Consider the following 22,025-nt stretch of genomic DNA (forward strand, 5'->3'; position numbering starts at 1 on the left):
TGGAGATGACCTATAACAAGAGAAGCCTGCTAAACTGAATGCATGTTAATATAATCACCCCAACATGTCTGCACTCATCTCTGCTCTTCTGCCCACAGCTAGTGGCCAAGGCTCGCTAAAGTCTCAGCCTTGCCTGAGCACTGTAACAAAAATACATTATGCCACATTTTGTCCCTTCATCTTGATGTTTCTCTTCACAGCATCTACTAGTCTGTCTCCCTCATTAGGATGTAAGCTCCAGGAAAGCTGGAACTTTTTCCTATAGTTTACAACACAGGGTAGTGGTAGGCACTCAAAATAGATGTGAAACACTTCCTTCAGTCTAAAGCAACTTTTTAGCTCTAATACTATTACAGTGGATGCAGTGATCAAAAGTTTAGCTTCTAGCTTTGAGACTGCCTTTAGGATCCTAACTTGGTACCTTACTGAGCTATGTGGTCCTGGGTACCTTTCTGCTTCAGTGTTTTCATGTGTAAAATGGAGAATACACACACATACACACACATATAATACACACACACACAATACACACACCTTGCTTAAACCAGCCACTGAGGATTAGGTATTACAAGCCATAAGTTTTATAGATGTGGGACATCCAACCATGTCAACTTGTAGTGGTTTACCTTCATGTTTTCCATCTTATCTTACTTGGTTCCAATTTTATGTTCCTAGAAAAACTGTTCCTAGAAGCAGAGAGGCCAAGAAGTTTCTCATTTTTCCATGAGACTGAGGCCAGAAAATGTAAACACAAGAGTCTTCCTGGTAAACCAGATTCTAACTCCCAGGAGGCCAAGTCATAAAACAGAAGATCCTGAAATTGGGATGATTCCTCAGGCAGATGCTTTTGGTTAGAAAACTTTTAAATCTTCTAATCTTCTCAAAGGTTTGGGGAATACAGAATTTTCAAGAAATAAACAACAGGACCATAAACAGGCTAACAGTTTTTGGAAGGAATGGTCGAGATTATGCCCTGAACAGAACCTAAGAAGTGAACATAAAACTGAGGCATGGTTTTGTAGATTACAAATCCAGCTGATTTTTCTCTTACATTTCAAAGATAGAACAAGTAAAATACAGAGAAATAAGATCAGAAATGCTTTCCTTGGATGTCAGAAGGCAGGAGATCTTGAAATTGTAAGTAGCTTCCAATTATTTCATCCAAATCAGGTAAAATATTTAATAAAGGAAAGGGTATTAGGAGGAATTTCTTTACTCTAATCTTCTTAAACTGGATTTGCACAAACTCCTGGTCCTCAGTCTACACATAAGAACGCATTCCTGAAACCAATCAGGCTACGAGAGTCAACGTTACAAAACTGCACTCTCATGTCACTGCCAACAAAACAGGAAACAGTATACCAGCACAAAGAATGAGAATCAGAACCACCTACTACTGGGTCATAGACTTACCTTGGTTGAAGCCAACTTTTTTAAAACGACACTTAAGTACACCTTCCCTGTAATATATACCTGACAAAGATCCTACCTCCAAACTTAGTTGACCACCACACAGCCAAGGTGTTCTCGTACTAAACTGCTGCTGCTGCTAAGTCGCTTCAGTCGTGTCCGACTCTGCGACCCCATAGATGGCAGCTCGCCAGGCTCATAGCAATCTGGCTGTTATAGCTGCCCTTGGGTTTCTACACCTGACAAAATCAAAGCATTTTAATAGCCAAGGAGACATTTTAAACACTGAAGTCTAAACAAAGTTACAAAACCAGGAATTTTTTATTTTTTTGGCTGCACCACGGGGCTCATAGGATCTTCATTCCCTGGCCAGGCATAAAACCCGCACACTCGGCAGTGATAGCTCAGAGTCCTAACAACTGGACCACCAGGGAATTCAAAACCAGGAATTCTTGATGCTAGGGCAGAAACAGGCAAATGCCAGTTTATAAGCATTGAGTGCTTCAGATGGAGGTTTTAAGAAGTCTCTGCTTTCACTTGCGATTTCATTTTTAAGCTCTCATCCATGTCAATCTCTACTGAAATGTTCCCAAAGTGGGTAGGGATTCCCTTAACTAGGGCACTGTAATCGTAATAAAAATGATGAGGGAGATGAGTGGGAACAAGTCAATTGTACCCTGGACTTGAAAGGTAGGGAAGAACAAACTGGACCCGAGTTTATCTGCAATCTGCTGTCGAGTACCTGGAGTGGGAGTGGGGAAGCAACAAAGACAAAGAGGGAAAGTCAGTCAGGGTAATGACTTGGCTTCCGTCCTATGGAAACATGAAGCCTGGCCAAAAATTGTAACGTCACATCATCCCCTTGATCTACACTGACTAGAGGAACACCTAATTTTTTTTCATAGTAATACTATATTCCAAGGGTCATGTGTCATATAAGCTAACGTGAGGAAAAATGTCATCTTCTAGATAAAGCCGACTCTTTCAAGAAGCATTATTTCAAACCTGTAGGACTTCAGTACAGCAGTTGTAAACCAAACTGTACTAAGGTATCCTTAAAATAAGCAATCACCCAGATGTCTAAAGACAAAGTGGACTATGAATACCAATTTCTGACAGTTCATACTAAGTCATACCTCAGTCTTTGTGTGACTCTCTGAAGTCTGTACACTTGGCCTAAATGGGCATACATAATCCACTAGTCCAAATAAACTGATACTCGTTTTAAAGACCTGGATGTGTTTGCCATTTACTATTAGTCCTATTGTAAATCAATGGTCAATTAATTAGATGGGTTCTGTCAATGTGAGCAGCAATTTCTGTAAGCTCAATGCTGAAAGAGGTCCAAAGGCAATTAAGGATGTCTTTAAAGAACATCTAAAACCCATTATCTAAATCAGAAATTACAAGATGTTAGCCAAACCTGACCAACAGATACATTTCCTTAGATCCATGGCGCTTCAATACCATGGTGCAAACATCTAAAAATGTAACAAAGACAAAAAGTAACCCCAAAAAATCAACTTCCTGTAATATCTGGAGTTTTCGCTAAGAATAGGATAGATAAAGACAAGCTGGCAAAACCAGGCCCGCACTCCCCATGGCAGTAATACACAGCGGTAGTAGGCACCAGCACCACCAGCACGAGCGAGCACGCACGTGCGCGTGCACACACACACCCCTGTAGCAGCTCCACCATTTTGCCACAGGCCCACTAACCCCTTTCAGTCTCTGAATTACAACATTACAAACTCCAACAAAATAATCTAAGGCTAATTCATACTTACCAGTTTTAACACACCAAAGTCAAGAGAATTCAACACATAACCTTTCTATTCCTCAGACAACTTTGTTAACAGTTTTCATTGACTCATGAACATATTTACTTCACACTGCCATCTCCAAACACAATGAAAATGATTTTAAAAATACCAGTATTACTATTCAATCTTCTTAGTCACATTCTTATCTCTTCATCCACTATTATACACTCACACACATTTCTCAAATCTGCTTCATAAGTGTTCGATATTTTGTATCATCCAGTATCTCATTATGGAGCTTCAGAGTAAAATAATCCAGTACAAAAAAAGTCACAAATTAAGTCTGAAACAAAGTTGGGCTTAAGAGGCTGACAGTTAAATATACATCAAAATAAAATGTGCATTCTCTTGTAAATGGTCTTGAAGATTTGGATCATAGGTACCTCTGGCTTACAAGATAATTATTTAAAATTCAATCATGTTAATGATATATATACATTCCAGCAACATATGCTATAATGCAAAATACTGTTTTATTTTAATTCTTTTATAAAAATAAAATCTGTACCAATAGGAATGGGAAAAAAAAACTCTTTTAAAAAATCAACTATTAAATGGAAAGATGTAGTCTTATAATACATTGCTCCATCAGAAATTAAAAGTTAAAAAAAATAAATGAAAAGAAAAATACTAACTGAAGGTATCACATGGCAACAGAAATCGATTAGGCTATGATCCACCAGCTCCATGCGTCGATTCTACTGAAACAGGGTCATCCCTGAAGTTTCAGCAGCAATTTGGAAAATAGCAATCAAAATTTACTTGAAGATTAAGATACTAAGCTTTCCCCTCACCTGCCTCAAATCATTTTGACACTTACAAGCCTATCTAAAGTAATTCTTTTCTTTAGATTTTCTTCACTTTCTCCAACCTTTTCTTCACTTAAAATACACGTAAGTCTAAGTACTAGTTATACAAGGTCAGATGAGAGACAGGGATGAACACAAAGTCCAGCTTCAAATAGTTTAGTTCTTGATGAGGAATCCCACCCAGGGCACTCAGCCTGGCAAAGGCTGGCAGCTGCTGAATCAACGCTGCACATCTGTCTGACAGAAAGGCTGTTCCATGCGGTGGAGTTCATTCACCAGACCCCTCACATACATTCTACATTTCACGGAGGCAAAAGCTCAGCCTTACTTAATCAGCATGCAAGCTATTAGGAAGCATGGCTCATGTTCACTTCTAAAACTTTCACGTTCAATTCAAAAACTTTTGAGCAAGTGCTATATGTCAGGTTTGACTCAAGTCTTGGATTCTGGTAACTTAACACATTAACAAAATTTATCTTCTGGAGTCTCTTCATTAATAAAGTGGGAATAATGGGAAATTACACAGTAAAGTTTAATACCTTGCCTGAAAGCACAAAGGTACCTTAATGACACACTGAACACCTACTGCCTCCAAGGTTATGTTACCAACTTATCTTCAAAGACCCTCCAACTGACTGATCACTCCCATTTCACAGACAGAAATGAGGATCCAAGAGGGTTACGATTCCTTGTAGGCAGGTGCCAGGAACCAAACCCAGGTTCAATGTCCCCAAAGTTCTTTCTGCTGCCCCAGTGTCAGTTCTTTGTTTATTCCAACGTAACACAACCAGGACCTTCATTTCGGACCTTTTGCTCTTCTATTCATTGAGAAAACAAAAACTGGAGCACTGACTGAAGTGGAAGCGTCTGTATCCAAAACAATCATACACAAAAGTATTAAGTAAAAAAGGGATTAAAGCTGCCAGAGCAAATTTTTAAAAAATCATACATACCTTAAACATTTTACCTACATTTAACATATAAGTGTATTTCCCAATCTTAGTATGGGGCCAAGCCCTTGAAAGAACGGGACTGATGACGTAGAGCTCCTTGCTGAAGTTCCTTCTGCTTGATCTAAAGCAGTATCTATAAATCCATCATCTACCATCTTCATTCCAGTTTCACCAAAGTGCAAAGCTTTAAGGAGTCCTTGTAATGCAGTCTACATACAGAATCATCCTGGACTATTGTTATCTTCTCTCCAACACTTTATGACAGCTATATCTGATTCTACAGCCATTATTTTAGGGACTCACCTTCAGCATGTTTTTCCAAAGAATCCAACTTGGTTTTCAGGAGAGGAAAAAAAAAGTTTGTACTCATTTAATCAGTTTACATATTTAAATTATTATAAGAGCAAGACTACCTGCCATGAAATAGTCATGGAAACCAACACAACTTCTGGTAAGCATACAACTCCCTCAGTGCAACACGCACTGATCTGAAAGCAACTTACTAGCACCAGAGGTCAGCACGCTGTCTCATAGTCAAGAACTGCTTCAGACTGATGAGAACAGGAAACCCCAAGGCAGCTAAATAAGCATCAACCTTGTGGGTAAAGCAGAGCAGACATGAAACAGACCTGTCCCTCAAGCACATGTACCCTACCAAAGGGGATATGAAACATTCACCAATAAACTGTAACACTAACGAGAAAGCTGTCCACGAGATAAGACACAGAAACACGCCGTGCAAGTTCAAAAGAAAGATCACAATTCATAACAGTGCAGGTCCACAGTATTTGTTTCATATACCGAGTCAAAATGAACTTGAGGTATGTTTTCTTGGAGACGATCATTCCAAGAAAAGCAATGTCACACAAACACCAAAGGAAATTAAAGGGAATGATATTTATAGGGATATACAGCAATTTTCTTTACTCAGTACTGTACAAAAATGGAGAATGAAAGAAATTAAAAGATGAGGTTAAAATAAAAGACTGGAGTCGTATTACAGGTGGCCTTGGATGTCAGACTTCATTCCGAATATCTCTGAGAAAGAGCACATTTCTGAATGTGCTGTAATTTGGCAATGGTGTTGACACAGTCAACTGATATGGGAAGGTGATGAAGTAATCAAAAAGGCATCACTACACAATGCTTTGTAACAGTGGTTTGTATTATTTCCCTAAAAATGCATCCCAATTTAACTCTTTCAAAGTATTTCAAGAACTTGTATCTCTGCACCCCAGAAAGCATATTTATAGGCATGAATTACCCTCCCCTCAGCAGTATGTTAGAGATCATCTAAGAAACTGCAAGAATCTAAGCAAGAAACCTAAGTAGCTCAGCTAGGGCAGAGTGGAGACTATATGGGAATGAGACTGCAGGAACAAAGAGTTGGATTGGTTTAGTCCCATGTGACAGAAAACAGGAGCCACAAACAGAAACAACTCAGGCAAGTTTGGGGGTAGGCGACTCATTAAGTTTGAACCAAACCAAGTTAGCAGTGCCATGGGAATATACCAGCACAGAAAAGCACAAAATGCCAGAGTTCTTGGCTTGTTACCAAAGAAAGGCAAACCATATGAAGGTCAAACCATACGAAGGCAAAGGTACAGTATAGAAAGAGGAGGGAAAGGAAGGGATCAAAGCAGAAATCTCAGGATATAGCACCGTAAGAAGTTAAGACAAATGGTGAACCTAGGAAATTATAACTGTTTCCTCTAAATCAGGGGTCAGCAAACTTTTTTGTTGTTGTTGTAAAGGACCAGATAATAAATATAAACAAATGAATATAGTTATGTTCCAACACACCTGTATTTATGGACTCTGATATTTGAATTTCATATAACTTCCATAAGAACTTTTAATTTTTTCCCAACTACTTAAAAATGTAAAATCCTTCCTTAATCCCACAGGCCACACAAATGCAGGCAACAGGTTGGATTTGGCCTGTGAGCCATACAGTTCGCCAACTGCTATTTGGAGCACAACAAGGATATCAGGACTGGATTAACTGTCTTTTTCCAAACTTCTGATGGTAGTTTTTCCTTCAGATAAATTGGTAACTTACCAGATATTCATTAAATGTTAATGACTTCTTTAAATCTGACTAATTCCTTCAATTTGATTCCCCTGAGAAAGATTAACTACATGTGTTGGCAAACAGTCCCTGTTGGTTTAGAATTGCCTTCCACTGAACAGATGCATTCCTCATGATGAACAGATAAATCCTACCTGTACTACAAATACAATGAAGGTACTAGATGAAAAACATTAGTCTAGAATTTCTTCATTGCTTTCCAACTTAAGTTTTCCTTAGAGTGATTTTATAAGCTAAAGGTTGAGAAGCTTCAATGGTAGTCTGCATTGTGAAAACATCTAGATTTTGAAAGGCAATAAATATCTGCACTGAATGTGCGAGTCACAAAGAAAAAAAACAAAGTTTAGTACAGAAAGTCAACTTATGACCAGCAATCTTCACACATACAAACCATGTCTGTTGAGGAAGGCTTCCTCAGCCCCCAGCCACTCCTTGTACCTTAGCTGTAGCTCAGGGGCAGGGACAGCATTCCTTCTTCAATCGCTTGCTGCAGCAATGAGCTGGAACCCAAGAAAACTTTGGTACCAAGTCAAAGTACGACACTGCTTGCCCACAAGGCTCAGTTCTTTCCTTACTGGGTAACTGTTTTAAGTGATCTGATTGCAAGTAGACAAAGCACAAAGGGTGGCTACTGAAGATAAAGATTACAAGCTAAGCTGTTAAGGGCAGGCTGGTGAGGAGGAAAAAAAAAAAAAAAGACCCAACAGTCATCTGACAACTAGAACAAGGATGTTTCCATTTGAACTTCTGTCTGCCACCACCTGACAGCAAAAATACCCCTAGTTCCTAGTTATCAAATATTGCCAAGCAAGCCAAGCTACAATGACCTACGGTCGGCCAGTCTCATACTGAGTTCCCGGCTAGACCCTATGCCTCCAGAAGTATCTAAAATGCTAACAGTTTGCGGAACCTACTTTCACAAGACACTAAACTTGGGGTGCTGCTGCTGCTGCTAAGTCGCTTCAGTCGTGTCCGACTCTGTGCGACCCCATGGACTGCAGCCTACCAGGCTCCTCCGTCCATGGGATTTTCCAGGCAAGAGTACTGGAGTGGGGTGCCATTGCCTTCTCCTCAACTTGGGGTACAACTCTAGAATACACTTTAGCCAGGTCTTCTAATCAAAAAAACCTGACTGAAGAAAAATATGACAAACTCTTCCCTGCATTATCAGAAAACCTATTGCTTTGTACAATTATAGAAACTAGAATATAATCATACTTCTTTTTCTAAATGTATAAAACCCAAGTCATAAACTCGGCACATCATAAAACTCTGTACTTGCAAAGAACTATTTCAATGGGCTACCTTAAAATTTAAAATATAATCTGACTTTCAATGAAATATGAAAGATATTGAACATAAAATAACTTGTGAAATCTGTTTTAATAAAAAATATTTTCAAAGTAGCCATCTGCTTTTACTTCTATTTGAAAAAATACACAAGAGGATATATAAATGCTGTTTTATTGTACACACCTATATTTACTTAGAACTAAACTAAGAATTAGAACTAATTATTGTTTAAACCATTAACCTTTAATTCTTCATGGAAAAATTCCTGAGTAGCAATGAGAAGAGTTCAGGAAAAAATATTTTCCCAGGGCTTTTACAACTCTAAATATTCCAACTGGTTATCATCCTTTGGGCAAATGTGATAACACATGTTAAGTGTTCCTAAACTAAGTAACCAAAAAATATAAATGTTCTGCATAGATCTCTTTTTAACCTCAAAATTCCTCTTCCTAAGCCTATCCCAAATGTACAAATTTTTCTACAAAGTTCAGTTTTTCAACACAGTACATGCCTTTCAAGTTAAAAAACTGTCGATTCATTCTTTTACCTAGCTTAAATGAAGTGCCAATCTTTTATATCAAATTTCAAAGTGAACTCAACAGACATAACCCATTTCTCAAACTCTCAAGAGAAGGGACCTCAGAAATCAGAGTCATATCTCACTCATCGAAGTCAGGACCTCTCATCGCCTCTATCTACCTAAACTTCCCACAGCAAGAGGTCAGCGGGAACGTGAAGAGAAAACTCATCATCTCACAGGTAATCTGTTAATTTTTCAGTTGTTGAAAAATGTCTTCCAGAGGCTGGACTGAGACTGCTTGCAGTGTATGGTCTTTCCTCTGCAGCTATGTCCTTCCACACTACAGCCTTGAATACTGTGTTTGCAAGAAGTTAATGTAACTCTCACAATGCTAATCTATGATAAGCTTCTCAAAACCTTTTTATTCTGGAAACTCTTCTACATAATGGTCTAATACTGGTCTAAGCATCCATCTTCTCAAATGGCGTTAATCATGACCTTTAAAAGTCTAATTTCACCACGTCCATGACTTTACTGCATCAATTTTCAGAATTAAAGTTATCTACTTTTCACATCAGATTATGGAAATAAGACAACTTTATATATACACGTTTAATAAAACTCAAGCTAAATGGTACCTGCAAATAAATTTCTTCTTGGGAGGTCTGGCATCTACATTCCTAAGTGCACAGACTTGCAAGTGCAAAAAAAGACCCACAGACTCCCAACTGCAAACAGAGAAAAGACACTGAAACGTTTAAGTGACTAACACACAACTGAATATAGTTCAATAAGGATTCATTCTACCTACTACACCCTGAAATCTTCCAACTGGGACTCATAGAGAGACTGCTACAATGCAGTGGGGCTCCAACAAAAGAAATGATCTGCCTCTTAAATTCAACACCTCTTCTATGCTCAATTTTTAGGACTCTGAGCTAGGGAGTCAAAGGAAATGCAAAAGTTGGGAGAAGGAAAAGTAATACACCCTAAAGAGAGGAGGAATACTCTTCAGGCCTATGGTGGTGGTTTAGTCACTAAGTCACGTCCAGCTCTTTTGCAACCGCATGGACTGTAGCCAACCAGGCTCAAACGCTCTTCAGGCCTATAGAATATCCCCCCGAAAAACAAACAGGAAAATCTCTCTGGGAATCTATGAAAAGACTGCAAAAATGAGTCTCAATATCCACATCTAAGAATTACCTAGAGTATTCCCTCCATTGCAAAATACATAAATGACTTGAAGGAGGTGGAAATTAAATCAAAAAGGTACACCATAAGAGACATACACATTTCATCTAAAAATATAAAAGATATGTTACTTAAAATTGGGGAGTTACAACACGCTACCTACAGCAGAACCACAAAACTGCTGCATATTAGAAAGGTTTCCCTAAAGCCTGTCAAAGTTCATCGTCGCATTTTTCATTTATTTCCCCCAAAGTATTGATCTTATTTTAGAACTCAATTTTCCCAAATTGAAAGCAAACAGAACTTGGAAGACAGGAAGTTTTATGTTTATTACTCAAATTGACAACCTACTCAAAAGCAAGTTTTATGAATACAAAAAAGAGAGGGTTTTGTTGTTGTTTAATCTTACTTTATTTAGGTCAAGGATCTCTTCAACACAACTTCATCACTGTTACAATGTCCTTATCTGCAGCCATGGAGGCCTGCGCCTCCAGGCAGGAGTTCACCTTGATTATCTGCAAAGCACCCCCACACCACACTTGCCAGGATTTCAAGAAAGGTTAATTGAATTATTATTTTAAACTGCACTATGTAGCTTATCTGGAATAAAAATATGTGTGCTCCACACCACAGATGATCGAATAGTGGTTGTTACAGGATACCAAAAAAAAAAAAAAGTATATAACATAATAAATACATTTAACATACTAGAAGCTCTGTGAACATATGTACAGTACTCGGCAGCTATGCTAAACATAAAGAAGAGTTCTGAATTTTCATTTCAAAGGTTTATAGAATAAACAAACACTATACACATTGACTCATGATACTGGCTTTCTCCCTAAAACAAGGTTAAACAAAAGAAATTTCAATACATTTCCCAGGTTCTGATACCTCCTAAAACGGGTAGGTTAAAAGGAAGATTTTTTTTCATTGTTCCTATTCTCTTTAAGCACTATATTTTAGAGGGAAGTGGGCCAAGAAAGCGGTAGTACTTAAGAGGCTAAACAATGCAACCTTATCGTCTCCCAAATTCAGGAAGAACAAGCTTGAGGCCAGAGCAGCATGCCTGACCAGTCTCTCCAGACCTGATCCAGAGACACTGGTGCCTTCCCAGCTCATAGTGTGCCAAGAACGTAAAAATTTCCTAATGCTCTGGGATTGGTAGTTTTCCAATAGCCCTAAATTTAAGTACCACCTAACTTTCTAACAGCTCGTTTTCAAAACTGACCCGAAATATACCATGTGCCCAAGTCTCTGGCGCTGTTAAGAAGCTAGCTATGTTCCCAAAGTCCAAACATTAATTTTTGTTGTTGTTGTCGTTATCTATACCTGCAAGGGAAGGGGGGGAGGGGAGGAAAAAAAAAGCATACACCACACGCTACGTTACCAAATTCACAGAAGAATGGGGGTTTCGGCGACGGCTTGAGGAGCACCTGACCCAGAACAGAGAACGAAGAGCGGCTCCGGGCTGCGGGGTCCCTGTCCTCGGCCACACCATTCCCTGGAGTGGAAAGGGCTTGCAGGATCGCTTAGCATCCCTCCAAATCTGAAATCCCCTACCTCAAGAGCAATCAAAAGCAGGGCGAGGGGAAGGTGGGGAAGCCAAGTTTCTTCCGGAAGGCGCAAAAATAAAAAATAAATAAATAAGGCCACAACTTGGATGAATGAAAACTGGGCTAAGGGTACCCGGAGCAGGACTGCCGCTGAAGTCAGAAAAAGAGAAAGTCAAAGAATTTTTTTTTTTTTTTTTACGTGAGAGCCGGTTCTACGCGACCGTGGTCCAGACACAACCGCGCGCGCACGCACGCACGCACACACACACACACACACGCTTTGGAGAAGGTTTTATTGAGCACGGACGGTTCCGGGGCGGCCGGCGGGCGCTACAGTGGAAGGCGGGCGGGCGGGCGGCGGAGGCAGGCTGAGGCGAGTGGGCGGCGGCGGAGCGGGGCCGGCGACGAGGCAGCTTCGCGACGGCGGGCGCGCGGGGGGCCCCGGGCTCCGGGCCCGCGCTGGCGCGTGTCCTCCCCGCGGACCTTCTCACTGGGATCCCGAGGGCCGGCCCGTCCCCCCACCTCCCGCCACCCGCCCGCCCGCCCGCCCGGCGAGGCCGCGTGCGAGGCACACACCCTCCCGCGCCGGCACACCCCCGCCTCCCGCGCGCACGCGGCCTCGCCCGGCCGGCGGGGGCCTCCCCCCCTCCACAAGCGCCCCCTCAAGCGAGAACGCCCCCCGCCCCGGTCCCCCCGCCTCCCTCCTCAACCTCCGGCCGCGCGGGGACTGAGGGAAGAGGCGGCGGCGGCGGCCTAGCGGGGAAGGCGGGCTCTGAGGAGAGGTGAGGTGGTGGGGGGGGCGGTGGGAAGGTCACTTACCCGCTGCATGGCTTTCAGGATCAAAGCCAGCTCGTAGCGGGGCATGCCCGAATGGACGGCGCGCGGCTTCCGCACCGAGCCGGCTCCCGGGACACCGGAGGGGTTGGAGGGATGGGCTGACCCGCGCGGAGAAGCTGACGGGCTCGAATGACTGGGCCGGAAGGCTCCCGGGCGGCGACAGCACGCTACGGCCGCGCGAGCCCGGGCTTAAAGGCGCTGGCAGCTGCGCAGACGGGACTGCCACGCCCCCTCGGCGGGCCACACCCCCCACACGGGCGCCAGGCCACGCCCCCTCCTTAAGGCGGCCGCGCCGCGCCCCCATCGAAAAGCCCGGCTCTCGGCGGCGCGCGGGTCCCATAGGGGCCCCTCCCCCGCCCCACCCCAGCTCCCAGCCCCCTGGCCGGGCCGGCGCGACGGAGCGGAGACGCGCCGCGGGTCTCTCCGGCCGGAAGCTGCAGGCAGCCGCCGTCAGCCACCGATAGCCCCCCTCCGACCCTGCGCTGGCTACGTCTGCTTCTCGAACCAGCTGGAACTTTCCAGGCCTCCCGTCGCGTCCTGGGCAGCGGGCGAGCCTGCCCCCCCATGTGCGCGTGCGCTGCGGTGCGGTGCGATGCGGTCCGTGCGCGCGCGCGCGCGCGCGTTTCTACTCCGCGACTCCGGGGCGCGAGGGGCCTGGTCCACGGTCACGCTTCTCCGTGCGGAAATGTCTGCGGGACACGGGGTTCTCTTTCCCCGCACCCCCCGCCCCACCCCCGGCCACTCACCCAGGTTCTGGAACGTTCTGCGGCTTGGATCTGCGCCCCCCTCCACACACCACCACCCCTCACTCCGCAGGGGATGCTACCCGGGTGGGCTGCCCTAAGCGCCCTTGCCCACAAGCTCTCCTTTTCCAGCGTGGCTGCCCAGGGGCGGCTTCCCGAGACCCCTTCGCCGGGAAAAGTGAGAGCCCGGCGCCGGCAGTGGCGGGAGGACTCCCCTATTCGCCCCATCCCTCGTGGGCTGCCTGACCTTGGGGCCGGCTCCTGCATAAAAGGGGGATGTGAAGGGCACCTACTTTCTAGGGGCCGTGATAACCTGCGAGTGACTTGATGCTCATAAACCGCTGAGAACGATGCCTGGCACACACTGGCATTTGTTGTTGTGTCGCATAGCCTGACCCACGTGTTGTTGCTAAGGACAGGCTAATACTCCGGCTCAAACCGATATTCTTTCAATGTTTACTGGGCGTTCACTTAAGAGAACCAAGCTGAAAGCTTGGAAGGCCGTTTAGTAACCATCTGGGATCGTGCGTGCCCTGGACGCAGTGCCACTCCACCCCCCCCAAACATGCACACAGCTCACTGCCCAACAGCCTTGGCTGTGCTCGCCCTGGCACGTGGTGGTGGTGGTGGTTTAGTCGCTAAGTCGTGTCCAACTCTTGTGACCGCATGGACTGTAGCCCGCCAGGCTCCTCTGTCCGTGGGATTTTCCAGGCAAGGATACTGGAGTGGGTTGCCATTTCCTTCCCCGGGGCATCTGCCAGACCCAGGAATAAAACCAGGAAGGGAACCGGGGGTCTCCTGCATCACAGGCGGATTCCTGCATTGCAGGCAGATTCTTTGCCAACTGAGGAAGGAGTTGGACTCAATGCATCTTTCTCAAGCTAAGCTCCTGATACACCTGCAACTGTCGCCCCTGCCCATGCTTGCCCCATTAAAAGGGTCTGTAGGCATGATGTTTGTCAACATTTCAGTGCTTTAACAATAAGGAAAGCTTACTGAGCGCTTACTATGTGCCAGGCACCACAATGCGGCTTTTTATGTGTCTTATTGGTGCAGGCCACTATCCGTGGGGTCACAAAGAGTCGGGCACGACTGAGCGACATCACTTTCACTTTTCACTTTCACTTTATCAGTCTCCTAACAGCTCTATGAGGCAAGAACTATTATGGTAACCCCTCCTTTGGGATTTAGAAACGGGCACGCAAGACCAGCCCCAGGTCTGATAGAAACAGGGACCGAGTTTGGAGCCAGACTGACTATATGGAGGCTGAGCTCATACTGTTTTGCAGTAGGTCTACCATGTACTCTGTGTAAACCAAAATTGAGACTCCATTTACCACCTTATCCAGACACCTTATTGGTTCTTATCCCCAACCTCCCATCCACCACCAAAGGTGAGGATGGTTTGAATACAACCGCTTCTGTGATACCTGGATTTTGACATTTTCTTCGACCTCTCCATCACCTTGTCCTTTCAGGGAGAAACCATGGAGGCAGTAGTACAAATTACCTGGTTAGTGTAATTTCGCCTTTGGTTAAAGAGAGTAGGATAGTGTAAATAAATAAAAAGAAGGAAGTAAGAAATTTCTGAACCTTCAGAAGTGAATTAGGTACAGGTTTCCCAGGATGGTTCCTACCTCAGCTGTCCCTCCTGATATGAACCACATGTCCAAGTTTAAATGAGAAAATGTGGACCCCCAAAGGATGTGCCAAGCCAAAGACCAGGGCAATACCATGAGCTGACTTCAACTTTTAGCATCTCCTCTTGAGTCGCCATAATTTCCCCTAATGCCCAGGGTTGCTTGAGAATCTGGTGTCCTCCCCTCCTCCTCCCTCTAACCTGAAAAGTAGCATAAGGAAATTAGCCTGATTGCATAATATTTCAACAGTCAGCACCCCCAACTCTCCCAATCTGGTGACTGACTGCCTGAGGGCTCATCGGTTTCTTCTGAGAAGGAGAAAAAAGAGTTGTACTCCTTTGATTACTTGAAATGTTGATTAAAACATGCTTACTGCAGTTGAAACATGTAAATAAGAAAATATATTCAGTAGCTGTTTACTGTTCCTTCTTTTTTGGTTGTTAGTAAATTTTCTGCTGTGTGCTCAGTTGCTTCGCTGTGTCTGACTCTTTGCAACCTCATAGACTGTAGCCCGCCAGGCTCATCTGTCCATGGGATTGTCCAGGCAAGAAATACTGGAGTGGGTTGCCATGTCCTCCTCCAGGGGATCTTCCCCACCCAGGGATCGAACCTGAGACTACTGTATCTCCTGCGTTGCAGGCGTATTCTTTTACTGCTGAGCCACTGGGAAAGTCCCATTAATACATTTTACAATCCTTCAAAAAAATGTTTAAGCACAGTAGCAGAATACTGGTGGGTTCATTTAAAATAATAATAAAATCAGAGAATGCTGCTGCAAATTGAGTGTCTTCCTATGATAACTATAAGTGTTAATTCACCAAAAAAGATTTTTTGAATTTTGTACTATGTGTAGACAGTTAGTGGGCTTCCCGTGGTAGCTCAGATGGTAAAGAATCTGCCTGCAGTGCAAGGAATCCAGGTTCAGTCCTTGAGTTGGAAAGATGCCCTGGAGAAGGGGATAGCTATCCACTCCAGTATTCTTGCCTGGGAAATCCCATGGACAGGGGAACCCGGTGGGCTACAGTCCAAGGAGTTGCAAAGAGTCACACACAACTGAGCGACTAATACACACACACACAGAGTCATTTAGAATTACAAAATGTTTCTGCAGTATTCATTTATTAATTTTAAAAATTGCTCTGATACTTAGAAATAAGCTTAACCAAAAAAGGTGAAATGTCGATGTACTGAGAACTACAGAACACTAATGAGAAAAATTAAAGCAGACACAAATAAATGGAAAGAGATCCATGTTCATGAGTTGGAAGAATTAATATTGTTAAGATGCCAGTACTACCCAAAGCAATCTACAGATTCAATGCAATTCTTATCAAAATCTCAATAATAATTTTACAAAATTTTGAAAAACCAATCCTAAAATTCATATGGAATTTAAAAAACAAAACAAACAAACAAAAAAACCTGAAAAGCCAAAGCAATTTTGAGCAAGAAGAACAAAGCTGGAGGCATTGTACTTCCTGATTTCAAACTGTATTACAAAATTATCGTAAGCAAAATAGTACTAGCATAGAAACAGACATATATACCAGTGGAACAGAATAGAGTGACCTGAAATAAACCCACAAGTATAAGGCCAACCAATGACCTTAGCAGGGATCCAGGAATACATAATGGGAAAAGGATAGTTTCTTCAGTATATTGTGCTGGAAAAACTGCATGTCCACTTGCAAAAGAATAAAATTGGACTTGTCTTATAGCACCCACACATGTGCTGGGTGCTAAGTCAATTCAGCTGTGTCCAATTCTTTGCGACCCTATGGACTGCAGCCCGCCAGACTCCTCTGTCTATGGGATTCTCCAGGCAAGAATACTGGAGTGGGTTGCCATTTCTTCCTCCAGGGGATCTTCCTGACCCAGGGATCGAACCCGCATCTCCTGTGGCTCGTGCATTGCAGGCAGATTCTTTACCGCTGAGCCACAGGGGGAGCTTCATACCACCCACACAAATCAACTCAAAACAGATTAAATATATATATATATATATTTGAACTGTGGTGTTGGAGAAGACTCTTGAGAGTCCCTTGGACTGCAAGGAGATCCAACCAGTCCATTCTAAAGGAGATCAGTTCTGGGTGTTCTTTGGAAGGAATGATGCTAAAGCTGAAACTCCAGTACTTTGGCCACCTCATGCAAAGAGTTGACTCATTGGAAAAGACTCTGATGCTGGGAGGGATTGGGGGCAGGAGGAGAAGGGGACGACAGAGGATGAGATGGCTGGATGGCATCACTGACTCGATGGACGTGAGTCTGAGTGAACTCTGGGAGTTGGTGATGGACAGGGAGGCCTGGCGTGCCTGGCAATCTTGGGGTCGCAAAGAGTCAGACACGACTGAGTGACTGAACTGAAGACTTGAAACCATAAAGCTCCTAGAATAAAACATGGAAGAAGCTTCTTAACATTGGCTTTGGTAACAATTTCTTGGGGACTTCCGTGGTGGCCCCATGGTTAAGAATCTACCTGCCAATGCAGGGAACCTGGGTTTGATCCCTGGTCTGGGAAGATCCTTGGGATTATCATCTGGGAAATGCAAATCAAAGCCGCAATGAGATGTTACCTCACACCTGCTGAAAGGACTGTTACCAAAAAGCCAAGAGAACACGGTTATGGCAAGAGCCTGGAGAAAAGAGAACGCTATACACTATTGGTGAGAATGTAAATTGGTGCAGCCACTATGGAAAACAGTGTGGATGCTCTGCAAAAAAAAAAAAATAATAGAAGTAACATATGACCCAGAATCCTTCTTCTGATTCTATATCTAAAAGAATTAAAATCAAAGTGTTAAAGAGATATCTCACTTAACAGTGAAGACAGGAAATAAAATGTTGAAGAATGGGGCTTCCCTGGTGGTCCAGTGGTTAAGAATCCAGCTCCCAACGCAGGAGATATGGGTTCGATCCCCGCTCCAGGAAGATGCTGCAGACCAACTAAGTCTGGGTACCACAGCTACTGAGCCCACTCTGGAACTACATAAGCCCAAATGCCTGGAACTACATAAGCCCAAATGCCTGGAACCTGTGGTCCCCAGCAAGAGAAGAGGGCACAGTGAGAAGCCCAGGCACCACAACAAACAATAGTCCTGGCTCACCGCAACTATAGAAAGTCCACACGCAGCAACAAAGACCCAGCACAGCCAAAAAACAAGTAAGTAAATCTTTTTTAAAAAAATGTCCAAGAGTAGATAAAGAATATGTGGTAAATGGGATATTATTCAGCCTTGAAAAAGAGAAACTGCTGTTTGTTTGCAAAGATGGGCTCAATAAAGGACAGAAATGGTATGGACCTAAAAGAAGCAGAAGATATTAAGAAGAGTTGGCAAGAATACACAGAAAACTGTACAAAAATGATCTCCATGGATGAACCTGGAGGATATTATGTAAGTGAAATAATCCAGACACAGAAAGACGAATGCTATACGATGCCACTTACATGAAATATCTAAGGTAGTGAAACACACAGAAGCATACATGGGAAGTGATTGGCAGGAGCTGCGAGAAGTGAGGAACCAGGAAGTATTAGTCAAAGAATACAAAGTCTCAGTTTGACAAGAAAAAAAAATTTTTTTTCTGTAATTTAGAGTTTCCTCAAAGTTCTCCAAGCCAGGCTTCAGCAGTACATGAACCGTGAACTTCCAGATGTTCAAGCTGGTTTTAGAAAAGGCAGAGGAACCAGAGATCAAATTGCCAACATCCGCTGGATCATGGAAACAGCAAGAGAGTTCCAGAAAAACATCTACTTCTGCTTTATTGACTATGCCAAAGCCTCTGACTGTGTGGATCACAATGAACTGTGGAAAATTCTGAGAGATGGGAATATCAGACCACCTGACCTGCCTCTTGAGAAACCTGTATGCAGGTCAGGAAGCAACAGTTAGAACTGGACACAGAACAACAGATTGCTTCCAAATAGGAAAAGAAGTATGTCAAGGCTGTATATTGTCACACTGCTTTTTTAACTTATATGCAGAGCATATCATGAGAAACGCTGAGCTGGAAGAAGCACAAGCTGGAATTAAGATTGCCAGGAGAAATATCAATAACCTCAGATACGCAGATGACACCACCCTTATAGCAGAAAGTGAAGAGGAACTAAAAAGCCTCCTGATGAAAGTGAAAGAGGAGATTGAAAAAGTTGGCTTAAAGCTCAACATTCAGAAAATGAAGATCATGGCATCTGGTCCCATCACTTCATGGGAAATAGATGAGGAAACAGTGGAAACAGTGTCAGACTTTATTTTTGGGGGCTCCAAAATCACTGCAGATGGTGACTGCAGCCATGAAATTAAAAGACGCTTACTCCTTGGAAGGAAAGTTATGACCAACCTAGATAGCATATTGAAAAGCAGAGACATTACTTTGCCAACAAAGGTCCATCTAGTCAAGGCTATGATTTTCCCAGTGGTCATGTGTGGATGTGAGAGTTGGACTGTGAATAAAGCTGAGCGCCAAAGAATTGATGCTTTTGAACTGTGGTGTTGGAGAAGACTCTTGAGAGTCCCTTGGACTGCAAGGAGATCCAACCAGTCCATTCTGAAGGAGATCAGTCCTGGGTGTGCATTGGAAGGACTGATGCTGAAGCTGAAACTCCAGTACTTTGGCCACCTCATGCGAAGAGTTGACTCATTGGAAAAGACTCTGATGCTGGAAGGGATTGGGGGCAGGAGGAGAAGGGGATGACCGAGGATGAGATGGCTGGATGGCATCACAGACTCGATGGACATGGGTTTGGGTGAACTCCAGGAGTTGGTGATGGACAGGGAGGCCTGGCATGCTGCAATTCATGGGGTCACAAAAAGTCAGACACGACTGAGCGACTGAACTGAACTGGATTGTAACATTTTATATGGTATATGTTTAAGATTCAATTAGCCAGAAATTGTAATTCATTTTCAACTAAGTTTTTGTGATAGGGAATAAGTGGTGCAGTGGTAAAGAATCCACCTGCCAATGCAGGAGATGTAAAAGACTCAGGTTTGATCCCTGGGTTGGGAAGATCCCCTGGAGAAGGAAATGACAACCCACTCCAGTATTCTTGTCTGGAGAGTCCCATGGACAGAGGAGCCTGGTGGGCTATAGTCCACAGAGTAGAAAAGAGTGAGATACGACTGAGCACACACACTACATTACATTATTAGAAAAGAAAAAATAAGGGAAGTCAAGAGAGTTCCCTGGTGGTCAGTGGCTACTCCGTCCTCTCAGTGCAAGGGACACAGGTTCGACCCCTTGTCACAAAGCTAGATCCCACGTCACAACTAAAGATCCCACGTGTGACAGCCGACACCTGGTACAGCCAAAAAGAAGCCCAGGTGTCAAAATCTGATTCTTTTCCAAAAAATAACTTCAGTGCATGCCCTAGGCCAGTATAATCACCTCTGCCTTCTTACTTTATATTCCTGTATAAGGAGACTTACCTTGAGTTCACACGAGATCATTAATTCTCAAAGATACCTCAAAAATAGACCTGAGTTTCTAACTACAGCCCTTAGAAAGTGAAGAAATGTGAATGTTTCCAATCAATGGAGAAAAAAAATCCCATGGTGTCACCAAGTCATATTTAAAGCTGTCAATCATCGCTCTCATCAGCCTATCAGCTTCTCCGTGGTGAAAAAGGGAGCCACCATTTCTGGCAAATTCAAGCTCTGTCTCCCAAATCCCTCCTCACTGAGACCTGGGGCTGTTTTCATCGCTAATTGCTCAGAGCCAGACTGTGGCCCTGTAAAATCTTGTGTCTCTGCCTGGCTGCTCAGTACCACCTTTGTTCCTCAAACAGTGGCTCATACCCAAGTCACAACATTTCAAATGTATCCTGTTCCTAAATGTTTTACCAGTAAGCCAGTGAAAGAAAAAAAAAAAAGTGTTAGTCACTCAATCATGTCCAACTCTTTGTGACCCGTGGACCATAGCCCACCAGGCTCCTCTGTCCATGGAAGTCTCCTGGCAAGAATACTGGAGTGGGTTGCCATTCCCTTCTCCAGGGGGATCTTCCTGACTTAGGGATCAAACCCAAGTCTCTTGCATTGCAGGCAGATTCTTTACCGTGTAAGCACCCAGGAAGCCCCGTGAACCAGTAATGTTTCCTGTCCCCCACTCCCCACACCCTTGCCCCCATGTTTAGATCCTTTTAGCAGTGTTGATTTGCCTGCAGTTGTCTGTCTTCTCAGCAAGCCTCCTGGAAATATCTAGACTAATCTTTACCTCTCTCACCCCATCAACTTGCATGTGCTATTGGTTGTGTGCCTTGCGGAATGAAACCCTGTAGGCAACATACATTATTAGGTCAGGCATTAGGCAGTTCCCTAAACATTTTCCTCCCTTTTGATCCACCAATTTCAAGTTATTTTTTAATTTTGAAAAAATAAGGGTGTTTTTTTTTTTAATTTTTTTGGAAGCTCAACTCTGGGCTTCACTTACAAAGAAAAATAAAAAGATAAAGCAAAAGTTTGCCTAAATGAAATGTCGGAGAAGGCAGTGGCACCCCACTCCAGTACTCTTGCCTGGAAAATCCCATAGACGGAGGAGCCTGGTAGGCTGCAGCCCATGGGGTCACACGGAGTCGGACACGACTGAAGCGACTAAGCAGCAGCAGCAAATGGAATGTTCTCTTATTTTCACCTTTTCCCACCCTCTCCTGCACATAAATTATGGGATGTTTGTGGGAGACGCTCTCCTTAGCACAGTATCTTTATTTTTTTTAGGAAACAAATACTTAATGTATTTTTTAATTTTATGATTGTAAAGAGACAATACTTCCTGTATCTCCACTTACTGAAGCAGTTAGTTTTTCTTCTAACTTTATCGTGAAATATCCTCAACTGCCTATTGGAGGCCTTTAACTGTTCTTAATGTTAAACGTCAATAATGTGGGAGGTATTAAACAGCTTTGTGTTCTTTCTCCACAAGTGCAAAGTCCAAAAGAACACATATAGGAAGATTTTAGATTTATAATAGTAAAATGAACAAAGGCCATGAGCTGGAGAAGGTTGCAGATGGATCAGACAGCATCTGCAGGGATCTTAGAGGGGTCAGGCTTCTGGGGTGAGGTGAGAGCACCCAGAAGAATAAACTAGGGGCTTCTTAGATGGCTCAACAGGTAAAGAATCTGCCTGCCAATGCAGGAGACACGAGAGACGCAGGTTTGAT

At 43.5% G+C, this 22,025-nt stretch overlaps 2 protein-coding genes across 3 annotated transcripts in view; both read right to left on the bottom strand.

Annotated features, from left to right (window-relative positions):
* The window catches only part of MRPS6 (mitochondrial ribosomal protein S6), a 64,323-nt gene extending 51,729 nt beyond the window's left edge, over window positions 1-12,594 (bottom strand). Inside the window, exon 1 of the mRNA XM_025281278.2 lies at window positions 12,467-12,594. Within this exon, the coding sequence (XP_025137063.1) occupies window positions 12,467-12,511 (45 nt within the window). The 5' untranslated portion in view covers window positions 12,512-12,594. The remainder of the gene's footprint in view (window positions 1-12,466) is intronic.
* The window catches only part of SLC5A3 (solute carrier family 5 member 3), a 46,771-nt gene that overhangs the window by 20,898 nt on the left and 3,848 nt on the right, over window positions 1-22,025 (bottom strand). Inside the window, exon 1 of one of the 2 annotated variants that reach the window (XM_025281262.2) lies at window positions 12,467-12,598. The exons of the other annotated variant lie outside the window; for it this stretch is intronic. The gene's annotated coding sequence lies outside the window, so the exon portion shown is untranslated. Of the gene's footprint in view, window positions 1-12,466; window positions 12,599-22,025 lie in introns of those variants that run through there. 2 annotated transcript variants of the gene reach the window in all.

The sequence above is a fragment of the Bubalus bubalis genome, chromosome 1 (assembly GCF_019923935.1).
Source record: "Bubalus bubalis isolate 160015118507 breed Murrah chromosome 1, NDDB_SH_1, whole genome shotgun sequence".
In the NCBI taxonomy this organism is placed as follows: Eukaryota; Metazoa; Chordata; class Mammalia; order Artiodactyla; family Bovidae; genus Bubalus; species Bubalus bubalis.